Raw genomic sequence first — 17607 nt, forward strand, 5'->3', positions numbered from 1 at the left:
GACCTACTTTCCTTTATCTTGCTATGCTGGAGTTTTTGCAATGTACTTTTGTTTCACATAAATTTTAGTTTTCAGAATCAGAAATCATTGTCAACACTGGGAATAAAACTAGGGTGGTGACTCCCAGGAAGACTTCATTTTAGACTGAGACAAAATTAGTGAAGGCAAACAACAAAACCACGACACCCGCCCCCCCCCAAAAAAAAACTGGAGTGAAGAAAGGAGAAATGACATTTCTCAACAATGAGGAATTGAAAACTCTCCCCCAAATATGTTAATCTATAGCAAGTAAGTTAATAACAATAATAATAGTAGCTACCACTAAAATGATAACCAAATTGGCATTATTTCACGCAAGGTTACACTAACGTTTTTCTTCGTATATGTCTGCATTTCCTTAATTCTTACAGGCATATATTGCAAAACAAGCATATTTTTTCCTTACCCAGTTAAATGAAAATAAACATATTATGTAGTTGCTTTTGAATAATTTCAACTGATATTTATTCTAAGATACACAGCTGTAGATTTCCACTGAAATCCACCCTAAGGAGGAAGATGATCATCAGTTCCATTCCGGGCCTGTGAGTTCAGGCCTGAGCCAGGCAAATCTTACACTTCTTTAAAATCTTGAGTTTTATACCAAACGGTCGTACATTTTCTATTTGATAAAGAACATACCTCTGTCTATATTAACAAAAATAGGTTCTCCCCTCCAGATCTTCACACCATTCTAAGATTACGTCCCTTGTGCTTCCTCGTTCCTCCCTTGGCCTCCTGAGCCCCCAGGGCGTTGCCAGGAGAGACTCCGACACCCGACTCCATAGGAAAACTCCACAGGATGCTACCCCGTCACCGAGAATCGAAACGTTTACCTGATTTCACCTTCCTTGCAAACCTGATTCTCCAAAGCCGCCCGTCACCCCTCCTCCCGCGGCAGATCTGCTCACGCACCTGAATCGGGCTCCGACCGTGACTGTTGCGCGCATTGGGAGGCGCCCCCTCCTCGAGCAGCGCCCGCACCTCATCCGCGCGGCCCCGGGCGGCCGCGGCGGACAGCCAGTCGGCCGAGGGCTCCATGCTGTTCTCTAAGGTCTAACGCTCGCTCCCTCGCTCCCTTCCTTCTACCCTTCGCCGTTAATTGTTACCCGCAGCCCTGCCCAGCCCAGCCTCTCGTGACAAGCCCGCTCCTCCTCTTTTACCCCCCTCCCCCTCCCGGGCCGGCGGAAACGGCAGCTAGACAACTCCTGCCGTCTCTACCCCAGGAGCGCGTCCACGTGTTCTCCCAGCAGGCGCTTTTCTCTCTGATCAAGCTGCGAATGGGACACGCCTGAAGTCGCGTGTAGATAGTTCTCCCGAGGACACTGCCCGGAAGCGGCCCGCGCCGGGAGCCGGACGAAGGCGTGCGGGTTGCCCCGCCCCCGCCCCCAACCCCTGTTCCCCAACTCTGCGCACCCTGCACAGCAACAGAGGGGCACGCGGGTCTCGGAATGAGTTCGCTCTATTTAAGCGAAATTTCTCCCCCCATTTCCTTTTTCCGATGTACACCAATGGCGTTAGAATGCTGCGCAGGATTCCTAACTGCCAAGTTCGAATCGAGGTGTTTTATGTCATAGGCAAAGTATTGGTTCCTCTTTTTACTCAGAAGCAAAGGGCTCTTCTTCCTGGCAAGAGTCTTGCCAGGGATCTGTACCACCAGTACAACTACGAGGCTACCCTTCTTTTAGGGTACACATTCTCTCTCCAGACAGCAAATTGGCGAGGGAGTCATTGGGCCGATAGACTACTTTCTACATAACTAATTCCTCCTACACCAGAAAAAGTGTTCAGCGTTTGCAGAGTTACACAGTGCTTCAGAGGATCAGGCTCACTCACACAGTGCTGAGCCTCGCTCCTCTTCCGCCCCACTCCCCCCTACATACCTCTTCTTCTCACTAGAAAAACCTTACAATTTTCCTAGCTATAAAATGGAGGGCTAAGAGTGGTCCCTACTTCATAAGGCTGCTGTGAATTTTAAACGATGTACATATATGCATTTAGAACAGTGCCACACATCCTAAACTAATACCTTTTAGCTCTTAAATTATCCATTTTGAGGATTCTCTTGAAATCTTTTGAGGCACAGAAAAGAAAATGCTCAGGATAGAATTATCAATATTACATAAAAGAGAAGGCCAAAAAGACCTTAATCATTGAAAAAATGGACACCCTTATATTTAATGCAGAGCTAAGAACAAAGAGTATAACGAACAAAAAAAAATCTTTAAAAAGTTCTATTTTTTTCCTGTGGTTATTAGTTTTAAGCTTTTAAAGTATATGTATTATTAATTTTTTTTTAAAAAAGGGATTGCTTGGGCTTTGCCGATGCCTTAAGCATACGCTTAATCTGCCTACTAGATAACCCATGTCTATTTAACCGTTGTTTCAATCTCTAGTTGACTTCTCTTGAAGACCCAGAATACTTGACTGTACTTTCAGTTGCTGTTAGCTCACAAAAAGCATGATGTTTTAAAAATGGCATCAATTAGCAGTGGTAGCTGGTAGAGTTGGTAATGATGAATGATGTCTTGGATAATTTCTTTTATAAATGGAAGAAGCGTTCGAGGGTGAAAGTGTGACACAAAAACGGCTCAGAGAAGGCAGCTCTACAGGCGGCTCAGAAAAAAAAATGATTCAAGTAAACAGCTTTCTGCTGATGCAATGTAATCGGAGAAGAAATCTTGAAGAGGTATTTCTCAAAGCCTAGTCCACAGACTACACAGAATCACCAGAGAGTGCTCCTTAAATTCACACATTCTCCAAATCTACAGAGTAGATTTGTGGTAGTGGGGCAGGTGATGAGCCTCTGGGGTGGCAGGGTGGGTGACGATGAGCCTGCAGCTTTTACAAGTTTCCCAGGGGATTTTGAAAAACATCAAAGCCGACAACTACTACTTTAGAGCATGGTCTTTAGACACTTCTTTTGCTTGACTGTTCTAAAAGAATTTTGAAAACTAGGGATCATTTCACATGTTTTTAGGTTGACATCTAAAATATTTTTATTGTAAGTTTACGTAGTTACAGAAACATAATTTCCGGTGTATTGTAATAGTGATTTTCAAATAAATCTGTAATATCGCTTTAAAAAATAATGAAATGATGCCAATTAAAACACTCATGAGATAGCAAATCTGTTATAAAAATCCACAATGCATTACTGTGCTGTCTACATTTTCTTCTAGCCACTTCTCAATTATTTGCACAACAATGTTGTGAAAAATTCAAACTCTGGTAGAGCAGGAACTTAACGTAGCTTAAGGTATGATGGGGGACGGGAAATAGTGGTTATAGTTACGGGAGGGAGGAAACAGACTTCTCTTGTCATATGTCTGGCTTTTAGGCCAATATCAAATTTAGTTTCTATCACTAAAATAACTGCTCTTAATACTGGGGCAGGGAGTGAAGGCCTTTTTGAGAATCTGTTGAAAGCTGTAGACCCTCTCCTCCAAAAAGAAAGTATGCAAAAAAATATTTAAGTGTATTCATGTACACATGTATTTCTCAATATAACTTTCAGGGAATTCTCTAAAACTCAACTATGGATTCCAACATCAAAAACTCTTTAAACTCTTATGCAATATACTGGACTGTTGTTCAAGGATATGGGTGATGGAACCACATAAAAACGTTCTTTGGATGCATTATATACAGACATAGAGGATCTCAGGGCTGGATATGTCAGCCTCAGATATTCCATGTGTAAGGTGGAGTCATAATATATTTCATGGGTTGATAAAATAAGATGATGTGTGTCAAAGAGCTTTTTAAAGTATAAAGTTTGTTAGTTGTTGTTATTATCCCCAAACTTACTTTTCTTCTTCTCCAAGAAGGTCATGATCTTGTTTAGGTTTGTGCTCCGTTGGCAGTTTTGAAAATCTATATGAAATTTAAACCTATCTCAAGTCTGATCAGTCTTTTAAGAGAGAAGACTACCCTTTGTTCATTCATTCAACAGGCTCAGAGGCTAAGGGTAGAGCATGTGTGTGTGTGGGGGGCGGTGAGGGTGGGGAGTGTGTGTGGGGGAGGTATTAAACATTTGGGCTCTACATACAGTTGGACAACCTGGGTTCAAACCTAGACTTTTCACTTAATCTCTCTAACTTTGAACAAAGTTACTTAATGTATCTGGGCCTCAGTTTTTGCATCTGTATAATTGGGATAATGGTACTTGCCTCAAACAGTTGTTGTAGGGATTAAATGAAGTATTATATGTAATGTGCATAGAAAAGCAAAGGGAAGTAGAGGATGACACAAAAACAAAAAGGAAACAAAACTCATTCTGGTGGCTGAGGCAAAGGCTCCATGAAGGCTGAAAGCTGACCTTTGTCTCAAAGAAACGTGTCGGAGTATAAAGATACAAAAGAAGGAGAAAGATGTCCTAGGCAAAGGTGAGAGTATGTGCAAAGGCACAGAAGTTTGGAAATGTTGAAAGTAATTCACTGGGATGTATAGTGAGAAGCTGTAAAAATAACTTCTGGAAAGAAAGAGCCAGCAAGGGAGCTTCAAAGGACTGCTCAGATTGTCAGAAGGAAAACCAAGAGTGAATAAGATGGAAAGGAAGTGGGGACACTGTGTGTAGACTACTCTTTCACAGCTTAGCTGTGATAGCTCAAGGTGATGTATGGTGAAGGAAGGCATAGAGAAGGTAGAAGAGACTTGAGCACACACAAATGCCTGAAGGAAAAATGGCAGGTGAAGAGAAGAACAGCTAGAAGAGGGAAAAAAAGAGAAATTCAAGTCACAAGCAAGGGTATTTCTGAGGGACTGAGGTCCCTAACAAGTTGGGAAGTAATGGAGTACAAAGCAAGGAGAGTGGTCACAAATTTGGACTCAGGAGATAAAGCTAGATTTGAGAAAAGAGAAAAGGTCGGGGCACTGAGGAAGTTGAAGCACTTCCTTTCATGAACGAAGTGGCTGGCTTGTTTTCAGTAAGGATAAGATGGTGAGCTAGGAAGTGAGAATGGTAAAGGTTTAGAATATCTGTTATGATGAAAGAGGAGGGGCGGAGCAGGACTTAGAGGAGAACTTCCATCAGTCTGGAGAACACAGCTGAGAGTAGAGATCATGACACTATGGGAGCACCTGAATATTTTACTTAAATGAAAGCAAACCTTACAAACCAGAAACCCTACAAATCAATGAATAGTAATTCTAGATGTGAACATTAATTCAAAACATCACCAGAAAGATATCTGAGAAGGCAGTATTCTGAAATTACTGACAAGGCATTGAAGAATTGGCAAGGAATGGAATGCATGGTATGCAAACATATTATATAAGCAACACTTTTCTTGGGAAAATAAAAAAAGAAATAGCTCTGGATTGGGACCAACTGACAGCCCTGGTGTATCTAATGAGCTGCTTTTTGACTGTGAAATCTTTTGAGACGATTTTTTAGCTTTGCTATCCATTATCTTTAAAATGGGCTCTCAGCTTGCTCTATCCTTTATACCTCATGAAGTTATTATATCAAGTGAGACACAAAAGCTGTTTTAAAAGCATACTTCTCATATTATATAGTTAATGTTTATTTAACTCAACTTGATACTGTAATACAAGTGTGAACATTTTCATTAACTTAAAGTTAAAAAAATAAAAAGAAAAACATATATCTCTTTACCTTATTCAATACTAGTATTGTTATTAAACTGTTCAAAATATAGTTAAAAATAAAGCATACATAAAGTATCTCTGGAAAGATACAGAAAAGTCTTGTACATGTGGGAAGATGAAATGAACTGGTCTCAGACTTTTCACATTTACAATTTGTATTATTTGAATTTTGTACTATATGTATATGTTAGCCATTCCAATTAATTAAATAAACTTCAGTTAGACAATTAAGAGTTGATTTTATAAAAAACCATTCATAAATTTGACAAGCAGTAACTGAGTACATATTATGTGTCAGGCTTTAAGTTGTAGATATAAAAAAAGAAGGGTCTTCAGTCAAAAGGGTGTATTAGTAACAATCGTCAACATGTTTGCTTCTTTGGAGGAGGAAGGTAATTTTGAATTGGGATGTACTCTTGAGAGAAGCCTACATTAACAGTATAGGAGAAGGAAGATGCATTCTTATAACTGACACCTCAGACCCGTGTTACCAGGAAAAAGATATTGTTTTTAAGGGTCTGGAGAGGATCCCACAATTAAGAATTCCTTAGGAAATACCTCATCAGAACAAGGTATGCACTCTGTTATGGATTTTCTAGACATAGCTGGGCTAAGTCTGAGTAGATGGACTCTGGGATAGAATGCTGGGTGCAGTAGAGAATTATTTGAAGGCCGAGGCAATGGAAGAATACTTTCATGCACTCTTTTAATTTAGAGTTAGTAAAGTAAGGAAAAGAGGATCCCAAGTCAAGCTCTACCACCTACTTTATCACCTTGAGCAACTGATATTTTATTCTGGCTTCAATATCTTCATATACAAAGTGGGCATAATAATAACTGTGCCTCAAGAGACTAGTGCTCAGCCAAAAATTCTGAGGGCTCAGTGTCCAATCTGGGTATTTTTAATGTGGAAGAAAGACTTCCTTAGGTGAAAAATGGCAAAGAATGCCAGCTCTCCTTTAAATTATTATTATTTTTTTTTTATGAGGAGAAAAGGCAGCTTTAGCATGAAATGGAGACATCTGAGAACACATAGCAGTTTTCTAAACAGGTTTGTAAGAACAGGGAACATGTTCCTAGCATGAGATCTATGGAAAATTCAAGATGGAAGATGCTTCCTTCTCCCTTTTACTATTCTCCAATTAAATTCAATATAGCACAATTACTGAGCTTCTGTTATGAATAAGGCCCTCATTTAGGGGCTCTCTGAAATCTCCATGCCCTCAGAAGTATTATAAAATTCCTCTTCCTGCTCAAACAGGACTTTGTAAGAAGCACAAAACTCAAAATGACTTAACTAATTATAAACCTGAATCATAATTATAGGTAAGTCCCAATTTTTCAATCTTAGTTTCCAAACAGTAAACTGGGTATAGAATCTGCAGTGTCTATCTTCATCTTCCAGGATCATTTTGAGAATAACTTATAAATGTATCTCATGATATATAGCAGATGTCTTTCCTAAATTGTGTGCAAACAAATTTAATTTTAAATCTATGTAAGAAGTTTATTAGAAGTATCTCTAGAGTGGACTCTTGTGAAATGAGGAACCGTGAAGCTCATGAAAATGATCACTCCCTAACCAACTGTTTTGTAAATATCTGCTTTTGTATTTTAAGAAGTTTTTTATGGTGAATTACTTATATCTATTTGTAGTTATTTGGTCAGTTGGAAAAACTAAAAGATTAGCACAGTATGTGTGTATATGTACACATATCTATAAAAACACTTACATATCTATAGTATATATTTCTGTGTATATGTGATTTGTTTACATGCACAGATATCAAAAATTAGCCTCATCCTGAGGAGCAAAATAAGTAATAAGGTATATAAATAGAGGAGAGAGACAGATAGACAGAAATTGGGACAATAGGAGATTCATTCAAAGTTTCCAAGAAAATCATAATGGCTACCATTTACTGAAACCCAGCTATGTGAGAAGCATTAAGCAGCTTTACATATATCATTTCTAACCTCACAACTGTGGAATAGAAAATATTATTCTTCCTTCATAAATCAGAAAAAAAAGAAGTCCAGGGTATTTAGGTAACAATGAACAAGAAAGTGGAATTCAAACTCAAGGTTCCCAGTTCTGTCTGAGAGGTCCACACTCTTCCCACTGTTTCCCTGTGGATTGATTTGTACAGTATATGGGGGCAACTCAGCAACCCTCACTTTTCTTTGAAATTGTGCCTTCAAGTAGGTTGCAAATCCTAGACCAAGGTGACAAGATCTTCATTTTTGGGAACTACCATGCTTCTGTGTGATTGTTCTGGGGTGTAATAAGACATATAATGATATAAATTTAGAACTTGAAGTCTCCTCTAAGTCACTTAACCCAGTCCCATTATTTTTGAATGATTATAGTTTTACATGTGTAAAAAAATTTGAAATATTTCCTTTTGTTTTTTTCTTGCTCAGTTCTTGTGGACATAATACAGTTTTGAAATAAGCTTTTCCTCTCATTTATCATTAGATAATTTCCCCAAATTCTCAAAAATCACTCCATAAATGCTACAAAAATAGCATAAATGCTATTTTTAACAGCTACAACATATTCTGCTGAAAAAAAAAGTTTAGTTTACTTAATGATGTCCCTGTTGTCAAATATTTAAAGTGTTTCTAATTGATACAGTAAATAGTATTGAAGCTTTTAAAAAGATATAAAGCTCTTGACACATATTGCAAAACTGCTTTACATAAAGCTATTCCCTTGATTTATAGATAAGAAAATGGAGGGGTGGTACACTGCCATGTTAACCCAGTTAATAAATGTTTGCTGCAGTCTTGAACTCAGTCCTCTCTCCATATTCTTTCTATGGCCACAGCTGCTTACTCTGACTTGAACAGATGTTGTTGGTGAGAATGTCAACCATATCCTTAATAATAATCTTGCAAGAGACACACATGCAGTATTGGTAATGGGAAAATCCTAGTCTTCATAGTCAGATAGACCTGATCTCTCATTTACCAGCTCTGCAGGCTTGAATAAATGATATAAAACTTACCTCATTAGGGTACATAAGGAACAAAGAATGTCAGATATGTAAAAATCTAGGTATCTAGGCACACAGTAGGCTCTCAGTAATAGAAGTTACTTTTTTTTTTGAGATATGATGTTTACTATCATGTTACTCATTTAGGCCTTCAAAGTCTATTTTCTCTTGAGTATTTTTTTGTTCATTACTGTACATTCTGGCAGGTATCTATGGTTTGAACAAGCAAACTCCCTTCCAAAAGGTGTGATTAGTTTTGTCTTCTTTGAATTCTAACCCCCTGAAAACAGAACTTCTTTGTAATTAAGTTGGCTGTTATAATGAAAGAACTTTTACAAAACCTTCATTAAATCCTAGGAAGTGACAACGGAGTGTGTCACTGTTCAATGTTTCCTCTGTATTTACTGCCACCCACTACCACATCTTGGTGTGCAGTTCAAGTAAGAAGTACGAGAGAGGAAACTATAGACAAAATTCAAGAATTACAAAGTTTACCTTCTCTAAACCTCTATTCTCAGCCTCCTCTTTTTCCTTCTTAATGGGATATATTTTCTTCTTTCAAACACACATTGCCCTCTTAATTGCTAATCATGAACACATATAATAACACATATAATATGCTGCTGATACATGTATGTGCTATTAGAATGTAAAGATACTGTTGAAACTCACAGAGAAGTAATACTGTATTCAGTTTTCACTCTTGGGGATGGGATGTGTCTATGGTTGATTGGGTTTAACAATAATTTAGGGAATAGATATTAAAGCTTTGCTCTTCAAATGGAGACCTTGTTGCTCGCCCACCCCCGCAACAACAACTATCCTTTAAAAATAGCCTACCTCCTTGAGGCTCTATAGTCTTACTGTTACGTTTTTTTTTTTTCCTTTTCCTGGATTTCTGAGAGTTCTGAAGCCTCCTCTGATATTGTAAAAGATCATAAGAAAAGTTTTTTTTGTGTGTTGGACCACTCTTCCTCTAGTCACATTCTTCATCTAATATATGAGTAAACTCCTCTGGAAGAAATCTTCTTGATGATATATATCAACCCTGAATAAGTTAAAAAATACTTCTTACTCATGTTTTAGCACCTTTCACTTACAGATTTAACATTTCCACTCATGCTTTCCTTCGAGTTTTTGGATTGAGGGTATAGTTTTATATTTTTCTTTCTTATGGTTAAGGTTATAACTTCCAAACTTCATTTATTTAAAAGGCAATGATAATAGAATATACTTTATACACCAAATTTATATAAGTCAATTTTGCCTTAAGGAAGTACATTTAATATTTAATATATTTTCTCTTTGATATCTTAATAAATGTGAATAGAATAGCTGAAGGTCACTATTTAAGGCAGAAAGTTTGAAGATTTTGAGGATGACTTTAATGTTTCTGCCCCTCTTTCCTTCTATCACACACACACACACACACACACACACACACACACACACACACACACACTTTTATACTAAAGAATTAAAAATAAATTCTCCACTAAAAGTATTGATGCAGATATTCAGACTGCAGCTACCATTCTGAAGTCATTAAGAGTCCATTCGTTAACTCAGTGCTCCCTCCAGAAATTACTAGTCTGGTTTACTGAATTCTTTGATAAATAAAAGGCAGGTAAATAACTTTTCTTTTCAGTTCCTAAAATTAATTTGACTTTTTAGGAAAGAGGTTCATGAATATTATTTAATATCTAGTTAATAGGTATACATACTAGAAGAGTTTAGAGTTACACTGTAAAGGCCATCCTATAGGGCTTCCGTACATGTGTGGGTAAAAAAAGTAGGCAAATTTACACTAATTTTACCTGACACCTGAGAATGTGCCAGGGGTTTGAATAAATATATTTTTATTATGATACATATATTCTTTAAAATAAAGTTCAGAAATTTGTAGCTACTCTGAATAATTAAACTCTAAGTAGGCATTTACTGTAAAAGTAAACTAGTGTTCTTTTAAGAGCAAAGTTTATTTAGGCACTTTAACAATAAATGGCAAATATATGTCAACTGAAGTTTACAATGTATCTTTACATATACTATTTTATCTAGTTCTTATTAGATGAATACTATAGAATACCATCTCAGCTTTACAGATGAGAAAATGAAAACCCTGAGAGTTTTAAGTACTTAGTCCTAATACCACACAGCTAGTAGTAAAGGAAATGTAATCTAATCACAGGTCATATATTCTAAGAAAGTAACTTTTCTACTTCATCCTTCAAGAGATTCCTGTGCTGACAGGTTTTCCATTAGTTGCTCTTAAATTGAAATGAGAATAAGTATTTTATATTTAATTTACAAGGAAATTTTGAATTAGTTTTATTCTGGGCAAGCAATAAATTTCTGAAAGAAGATAATCTCCTTTTTTTTATTATTATGAGATGTAGTAGCTTTTAGAGCTTATAAGAACTTTAGGTATTATTATATTGTCTTATTTTTTCAGAACTTTTTCAATCACTCAATAAATATATGTTTACTGGAACATATGTGGCTGATGCAGAGTAAAGCGGAAATCCAAAGGAATTAAGCAACTTACAAAACAAGTTAACTAGAAGAGATGTAGTCACTAGAGTGGCAAGTGAGGGCATTTAGAATAAGACACACAATGACTTTTGGCAGACTGCTACAACTTATCTGAGCCTCAGTCTCCATCCAGTCTATAAAATATGAATAAAATCCCTAAAACATGATAATGTGACAATTAAATGAGATAATGTAAGTTGACATGCTCTATTACTTTTAAGCTCCTTATAATTATTTTGAAGGAAAAGAAAAAGCAAACTTTTCCATATGCTTTTGAAAGAAAGTTTCAATGAGCTTTTTTTTAAAAATCAGGTATTACATAAAACATTAAACTTCAATTCTTTAGCATGTAATTTGAATGGAATAAAATTCAAAGTGTCTCATGTTGTATAGATATTTAATAATTATTTTAAAGTTAAAATATACTATTTGTTCTGCAGGGTGGGAAAAATTTGCATTTGGGGGGAGTCATTGTTCTTTGGATAGTTGCTGTTTCTTTAAATTGAGTGAAAGAATTGTACAGTTGCTGAGTCAGATGATTTGGCAGCCTGAGTGAAGCAGAGCAAGAAAATGGTGGCACTCAAAAAAAGAAAGCAAAATGTAAGCTTTTCCCACAAACATCAGCAAAGTAATTGATGTAACATTAAACAAATTGTATTTAAAAAGCAGAAAAATTATGATTATAATCTCGAAGGCATAATATTTTAGTTTTTCTTACAATTGCAAATTATTTTTTAGGTCACATTATTCAAATGTATTGTCTCTCTTGTCAGTGTGCTTTTACAGACACAAAATCCTATCGTTTTGTCCATAAATGCTTTATTCTGTTATGGCTACATTTTACTGCAATTTTGCCTTGATCTTAAATATAATTTAAACCTGTGAAACACTTATATGTTTGGTTTTCTTCTCTTACATAATTTTAGGTTGTCATGTTTACTATCTTGATTTCTGATTTGGATAATAAAATGAAAGAAATCACTTTATCTATCTATCTATCTATCTATCTATCTATCTATCTATCTATCTATCTACCTACCTACCTACCTACCTATCTACCTATCTAGAGAGCACCACTCATCCTATGCAAACAGAGGTAAGTGTATTTAGTGTTTCAAACATATAAGATATCATAAACATCTTATGTAGAAATTTTCTGTCTGGTGCTACAAGCTTTAACATACCAGTATATCCTGTTACATCCTTTCCTCAAAAATATGTTCTGATGCTAAAAATTTGGCATTTAAGAGACAATCTTTTTCAATTCAGATAAAGGATCACATAATAATAAAGGCTTTCCATCATTTAGTAAAATAGTTCTTTCTGATTATGCAGACTCTCAGTGTCTTTCCTGGAATCCAAAGTGTGATTGATTGATTCTAAAATTTTAAATGTTACCTAAAAGCCTGTACCTTGATTTATAAACAAATAAACAAACAAACAAGCAAAAATAAGGTTAAACACAACATTGGCCACATTTGTCAAATTGTGCTCCAAAGAGCCAGCCACCAGCAACAGAATCCCCCTCAAGTGCTTATTTAAAATGTTAATTATTGGGTCCCACAGCCAATTTGCTGAATTAGATTTTCTGGGACTGAGCCCCAGAAATGTGTATTTTAAACAGTAGCCCAGGTAATGATTCTACTGAAAACCTTTGCCTGCTTTTACTTCTCATCATTCTCATGCTTAAATTATGAAAGTAAAGGCATGTTTGGTTACACCACTCTGCATGATTTTAGTTTCAATTTGCTTAAGAGATTATATATTTTTATTCATATAGTTCTGAACCTCTACAAACCTTTCTTTTAAAAAAATTTCTACTGGCTTGCAACCAATTAAATTTTGAGTTTTTTTTTTTTGAAGTTGAAGGGGAAAACAGATCTAGCTGAAGAATTAAAAAGTCATTGGTGATAAAATGTTCATATTTTCAAAAAAAAATCAACTCATTCTTTTTCAAAGGGCCTCTGAGACATTAGCATTTTAAATTTTGTAGTTGATGGTTTTAATTTTTTTCCCCTTTTATTACTTTTTCTGGTTATGTGGTTCTGCTCATCTGCAACAATCATTCTAGGACTCATGAAATAAATAACTGCATTGACAAGCAGTTTTTCTTCAATCCTCCTTTCTTTAAAAAAACAAATGCAGTTAACACTTAGTAAATTCAACAATTCCCAATACACTTGCAAATGCTGAATACACATTGAAATACCATGAATTAGGATGTAGTGAATCTGCTGAGGTCCCAAATTGGTAAGCATTTTCTAAAATGGAGCAGAGCCTCTAAAAGGTGCTTCCTACCCGACTGCACAAAGCCTTTGTTTACTCTCAAGCTTTTCTCCATCGGTTAGCTTATTGTTATAGAAGTTGATCCTGTTCTAATACAGACTTTTTCATTCTAATAAATGAGTTCCTTTGAATGATTTAACTGAGGGAGTAAGTTTTCAAATACGAGGAAAGCTGCAGTATAAGAAGAAAACAGTTGAGAGACATCACTAGAAAAATACTATGGGCCATTCTCCATATGATTTTGCAACCCAGACAGAGAAACAAAGAGGATGAGGCCTTTCAACACTCTGCCATCCGGTGTGGAGGAGCATAGAATGGCCTTCCAGTCTTGGAAGTGCACTTTCTGAACAGTTTCTTGGAGTGAACCTAACCCACTCTGCTACCTCCCCTCTAGAAAAAAGGACTATTTTCTTTGAACTAGCAGTTTGAAGCTGGGGAGGTGACCTAGAGATATCCCCCCTCATACCTAGCACCCTTCCTGAGTCCACAAGGCCCACTCGGATTCTGCCTGCCCCTACTCCCTTCTACACCCAGTGAAGCCCCAATATTGCTCTACATATAACTCCTGGTCTGCAGTTACTGTAACTCTGAGCAAATTTTACCTGTGGAGTAAGGCGCGAGGCCCAGGGAAGGCTAAAAAGTAAAAGGGATGTGTTCGTGGAGTGAAGCGGTAAGTGTCCAGTGTCCAAACTCTTGCTGGAGGGTCCCACCCCAGCTACCAGTCAAATCTCCAGGATACGAAGGGTGTCTAGGTATTGGGTCCAGGAGAGTGAGAGGAGCTGGGAGGTGGGGGAGGTAGGGAAGGAGAGAGGTGAGGTCTGCTGAGCAGTTTGGATTTCACTTCCTATGGCCAGCTCTTTCTGGGGTCCTGGGGACACACACTGTGACCCTAGCCTAGCTCTGGGAGGCTGGGAGCCCCAGCCAGAGTCATCTGAAAGGACTTGTGAGAAGGAGTCCTGAGAAGGGGCCTAACTCCCCAGGCGCTTCGGAAATAGATATAACTACGCATTTATCCAATATTTACCACTTACTTATAAACGAAGTGGTGAACAGACACAGCAAGCGTCAGTGCGGGGCGGGGGGGCAAATGAGATCCTTATGCTTCTCAAAAAGGACTGAAGGGTTTAAAAGAGTGAAAACACTGGGCCAAATATTCAGCCTTCTGTTAAGAAAGTATTTTTGAGATGGTGTGGATCAATTTACTGACAGAAATTATTCATATGTTGGAAAAACAGTTTAGCTTAACTCGACCATGATTGCTAGCAGTGATGAACTAACATGTAATTAGGAGACCTGCATTATGGACACAGACAGTAACAGGCTACGTCATTGTTACCTTAGGAAGACAATGGAAATTAAAAAATTCAAGAATATCCAAAGAAGTAAATGAATATTAGGTCTTGATTTCTGAAAGGGTTATTGTTCATCTGGAACATGTTACAAGCTTGAGATCATGTACACAATGGAAATATGGTTTATGCTAACTGTACGGTGCTTACCTTGAGAAAACATTATGTTGTCAAAGGGGAAAAAAACCCTAAGAGTTCCCAAATAGTACTAAACAAATATTTAATTTCATAAAAATATGACTATTTTGTAAATACACCAAGATAGAAGTAACAAATCAATTAATGTAATTCATCAGGCATGTGTGGATAAGAAACTAGTAATGTGGAATTTTATTATATACATTTTTCAGTCATATAAAAATAAATTCATAGTGAACATATTTGCAGAAACTAAAAATGTTAAAATAATAACACCTTACATCTTGCATTAATATTAAAAAATTCTTACAAGTTATTTTTAAATACTGTGGCTCTCAAAGAACACTATGAACCTAACATTATTACCCGCTATACATATTCTTAAATCAATATAAACATAGACATATATATTAATGTGAAATATATAATTACTTTTCATTTACAGTTAATACTTCTAGATGTTTATATATGTGTAGAATCTCACATAGGAAATTGGAGAATTGCTCATATTTTCAAGACATATTCTGTCCAAGTCATCTGTTCTGATGAAAGTTGTGCTTTTCATAGTTAATACACTTTTAAATAATTACGTATCATTCCTGAAAATTCATTTATACATAAATAAAAAGAAAAAAATGACTACTTTCAAGGAACCTATCATTTTTATTATTTTAACATTTCATACAATATACTATAAAATAAATATTTTCTCTAACTTAATCACAGTATTATATCGTGTATTCCTAACGTAGAAAACACATAATTATAATATTTATATTGATTAAAAATTTCTACTTTGTTACTACAGATTTCTGGTACAACCTAACAATTGAGATAAAATAGCTCTATATAGAGATTAACAGTAATAGTAACAAAAACATATAGTAGCTAAGCGTTTGCTGGTACGAATAAAGCATCATTAAAAAGACCAACAGGATCATGCTATGAAATTCTTTTCTAGCTCCTGCTGCTGATTCTTTAAAAAGCTGAAATTTCATAATAATATGAAAAATGTAATTTACTCTATAAATTGTAGACTTTTATCAATAGAAATTGAGGCATCTAATTAAACACTGACAGTTTTAATAGATTTACATTTACATGTCAATAATCCCATTAACATTACAATAAAAAACTAATTACCCCTCTGCTGGCCTTTGCATTTTCAAAACATATATTCCAGAGGAAATGATGCAACGAGGATGGTCACAAAAATAAAGTCTCATTAAATTGTTTTTAGACTTACCCAAGTTCTAATAGGATTCTGCATATTGTTACTCTATATACACATATATTTTCCATTATTCTGGCCACAGGCAATTACACCGACTGTATCAAGATTCATCTGATGTGAAGACAAAACTACCTAGGATTCTGTTTTTCAAGTAGGCCTCATGAAAAAAAAGTGTTAATTTTGGTCTAAGATGACTAAAATACTATTGATTGGATTCACCAATATGTTCTAACCATATGGCCATTGTCTCGAGAAATTTGAATCTGTCCGCCAAATAAGAAACCTCCGATTCACTACGAAAACCCATCTCTGCAAAATTTCCTCCTAGCAGTTACTGATCCTCCGATCAATTTTACTATTTCGGGAAGTCAGACCACATGCGACTACTGGAAGAAGGGAAGGTTTACCCAGAAAGAAGGCTGGGGGAAAAAAAGGCGGCCTTCAGAAAACTAAGACTGTTAGTAATATTTTCCTCTAGGGCTAATTAAAGTGCATTAGAAATATACCTTGTATATTTCACGGGTGTGTGTGTGTGTGTGTGTGTGTGTGTGTGCGCGCGCGTGCGTGTGTGTGTGTGTGTGTGTCTTACTGATTGTACCACCCGGGAAATCCAGGAGCACTAAGGTGAGTTTAGAATCTCCCGGTTACCCCCCGAGTTTCATGGGATTAAAGAGGTGTGTGAAGGGGCTCCAGGCTCAATATATCAGGAGAACTTCACATCTAAGTGTAACTCGCGTGGAGAGACACTGGAAAGAACCTTCACCCCTCAAAAAATGACTTGTCTGTGTAGAAAATCACACCAAACAAAAGCATCTAAGGGCCGATTGCGCCCGAGATTTTTCGAGGCCTTTCCTACCTGGTCCTCCAGAATGCGGCTGCTGTGCTCTGCGCTGGCTCCTCACTAGCGTCAGCACGAGGGCCGCAGCGGCCCTCACACCCGGCGATGCCCACTCACCCGCCGGCCGCGGGAATTGTACCACGAAAGCCCTCACTTGCGGCGGGCCGCGCGAGCGCCGAATCCTCACCGTGACCAAAAAGGTACGCACCATGTCCTTGCCGCGGCCGAGCTGCGCGGGCACCGCGCCGCGCAGCCTTTTGATATCAGAGGTAAGCAGCGCCGCGCCCGCCCCCCGATTGCAAACTGAGACCCACGCGCCTCCGAGGTGCCCATCCCCGCCCCGCAAGCGCGCGCCCGCGTTCCTCGCGCGCGCCCGCTCGACCCCGACCTCCGAGATTTCAGAACCGTTCAGTGCTGAGCGCGCGCAGGAAAGGCGGGCTGAGGCGCCTGGAGGGCGTTGCGAGCTCCCTGGGCTAGGGCCGTAAGTTCCTTTCCCTCCCCCTACCTTCTCTTTCCCGCCTATCCGAGCCCCCCCACCCCCCCCCCCCATCCCCCCCTACCCTCCATTCCCCCGCC

At 37.5% G+C, this 17607-nt stretch overlaps 1 protein-coding gene across 8 annotated transcripts in view; it reads right to left on the reverse strand.

The window, feature by feature from the left end:
* Nucleotides 1–17607, reverse strand: part of CDKN2B (cyclin dependent kinase inhibitor 2B) — a 35793-nt gene that overhangs the window by 4444 nt on the left and 13742 nt on the right. Inside the window, exon 1 of one of the 8 annotated variants that reach the window (XM_023536320.1) lies at nucleotides 17050–17242. The exons of 5 other annotated variants lie outside the window; for them this stretch is intronic. Coding sequence is in view for 1 of the 3 variants with exons in the window: in XM_023536318.1 (XP_023392086.1) it covers nucleotides 955–1080 (126 nt within the window). In the remaining 2 variants the exon portion in view is untranslated. Of the gene's footprint in view, nucleotides 1–875; nucleotides 1205–17049; nucleotides 17243–17607 lie in introns of those variants that run through there. 2 more of the 8 variants (XM_023536322.1, XM_023536318.1) reach the window with 2 other exon arrangements.

The sequence above is a fragment of the Pteropus vampyrus genome, unplaced genomic scaffold (assembly GCF_000151845.1).
Source record: "Pteropus vampyrus isolate Shadow unplaced genomic scaffold, Pvam_2.0 Scaffold153, whole genome shotgun sequence".
NCBI classification, from domain to species: domain Eukaryota; kingdom Metazoa; phylum Chordata; class Mammalia; order Chiroptera; family Pteropodidae; genus Pteropus; species Pteropus vampyrus.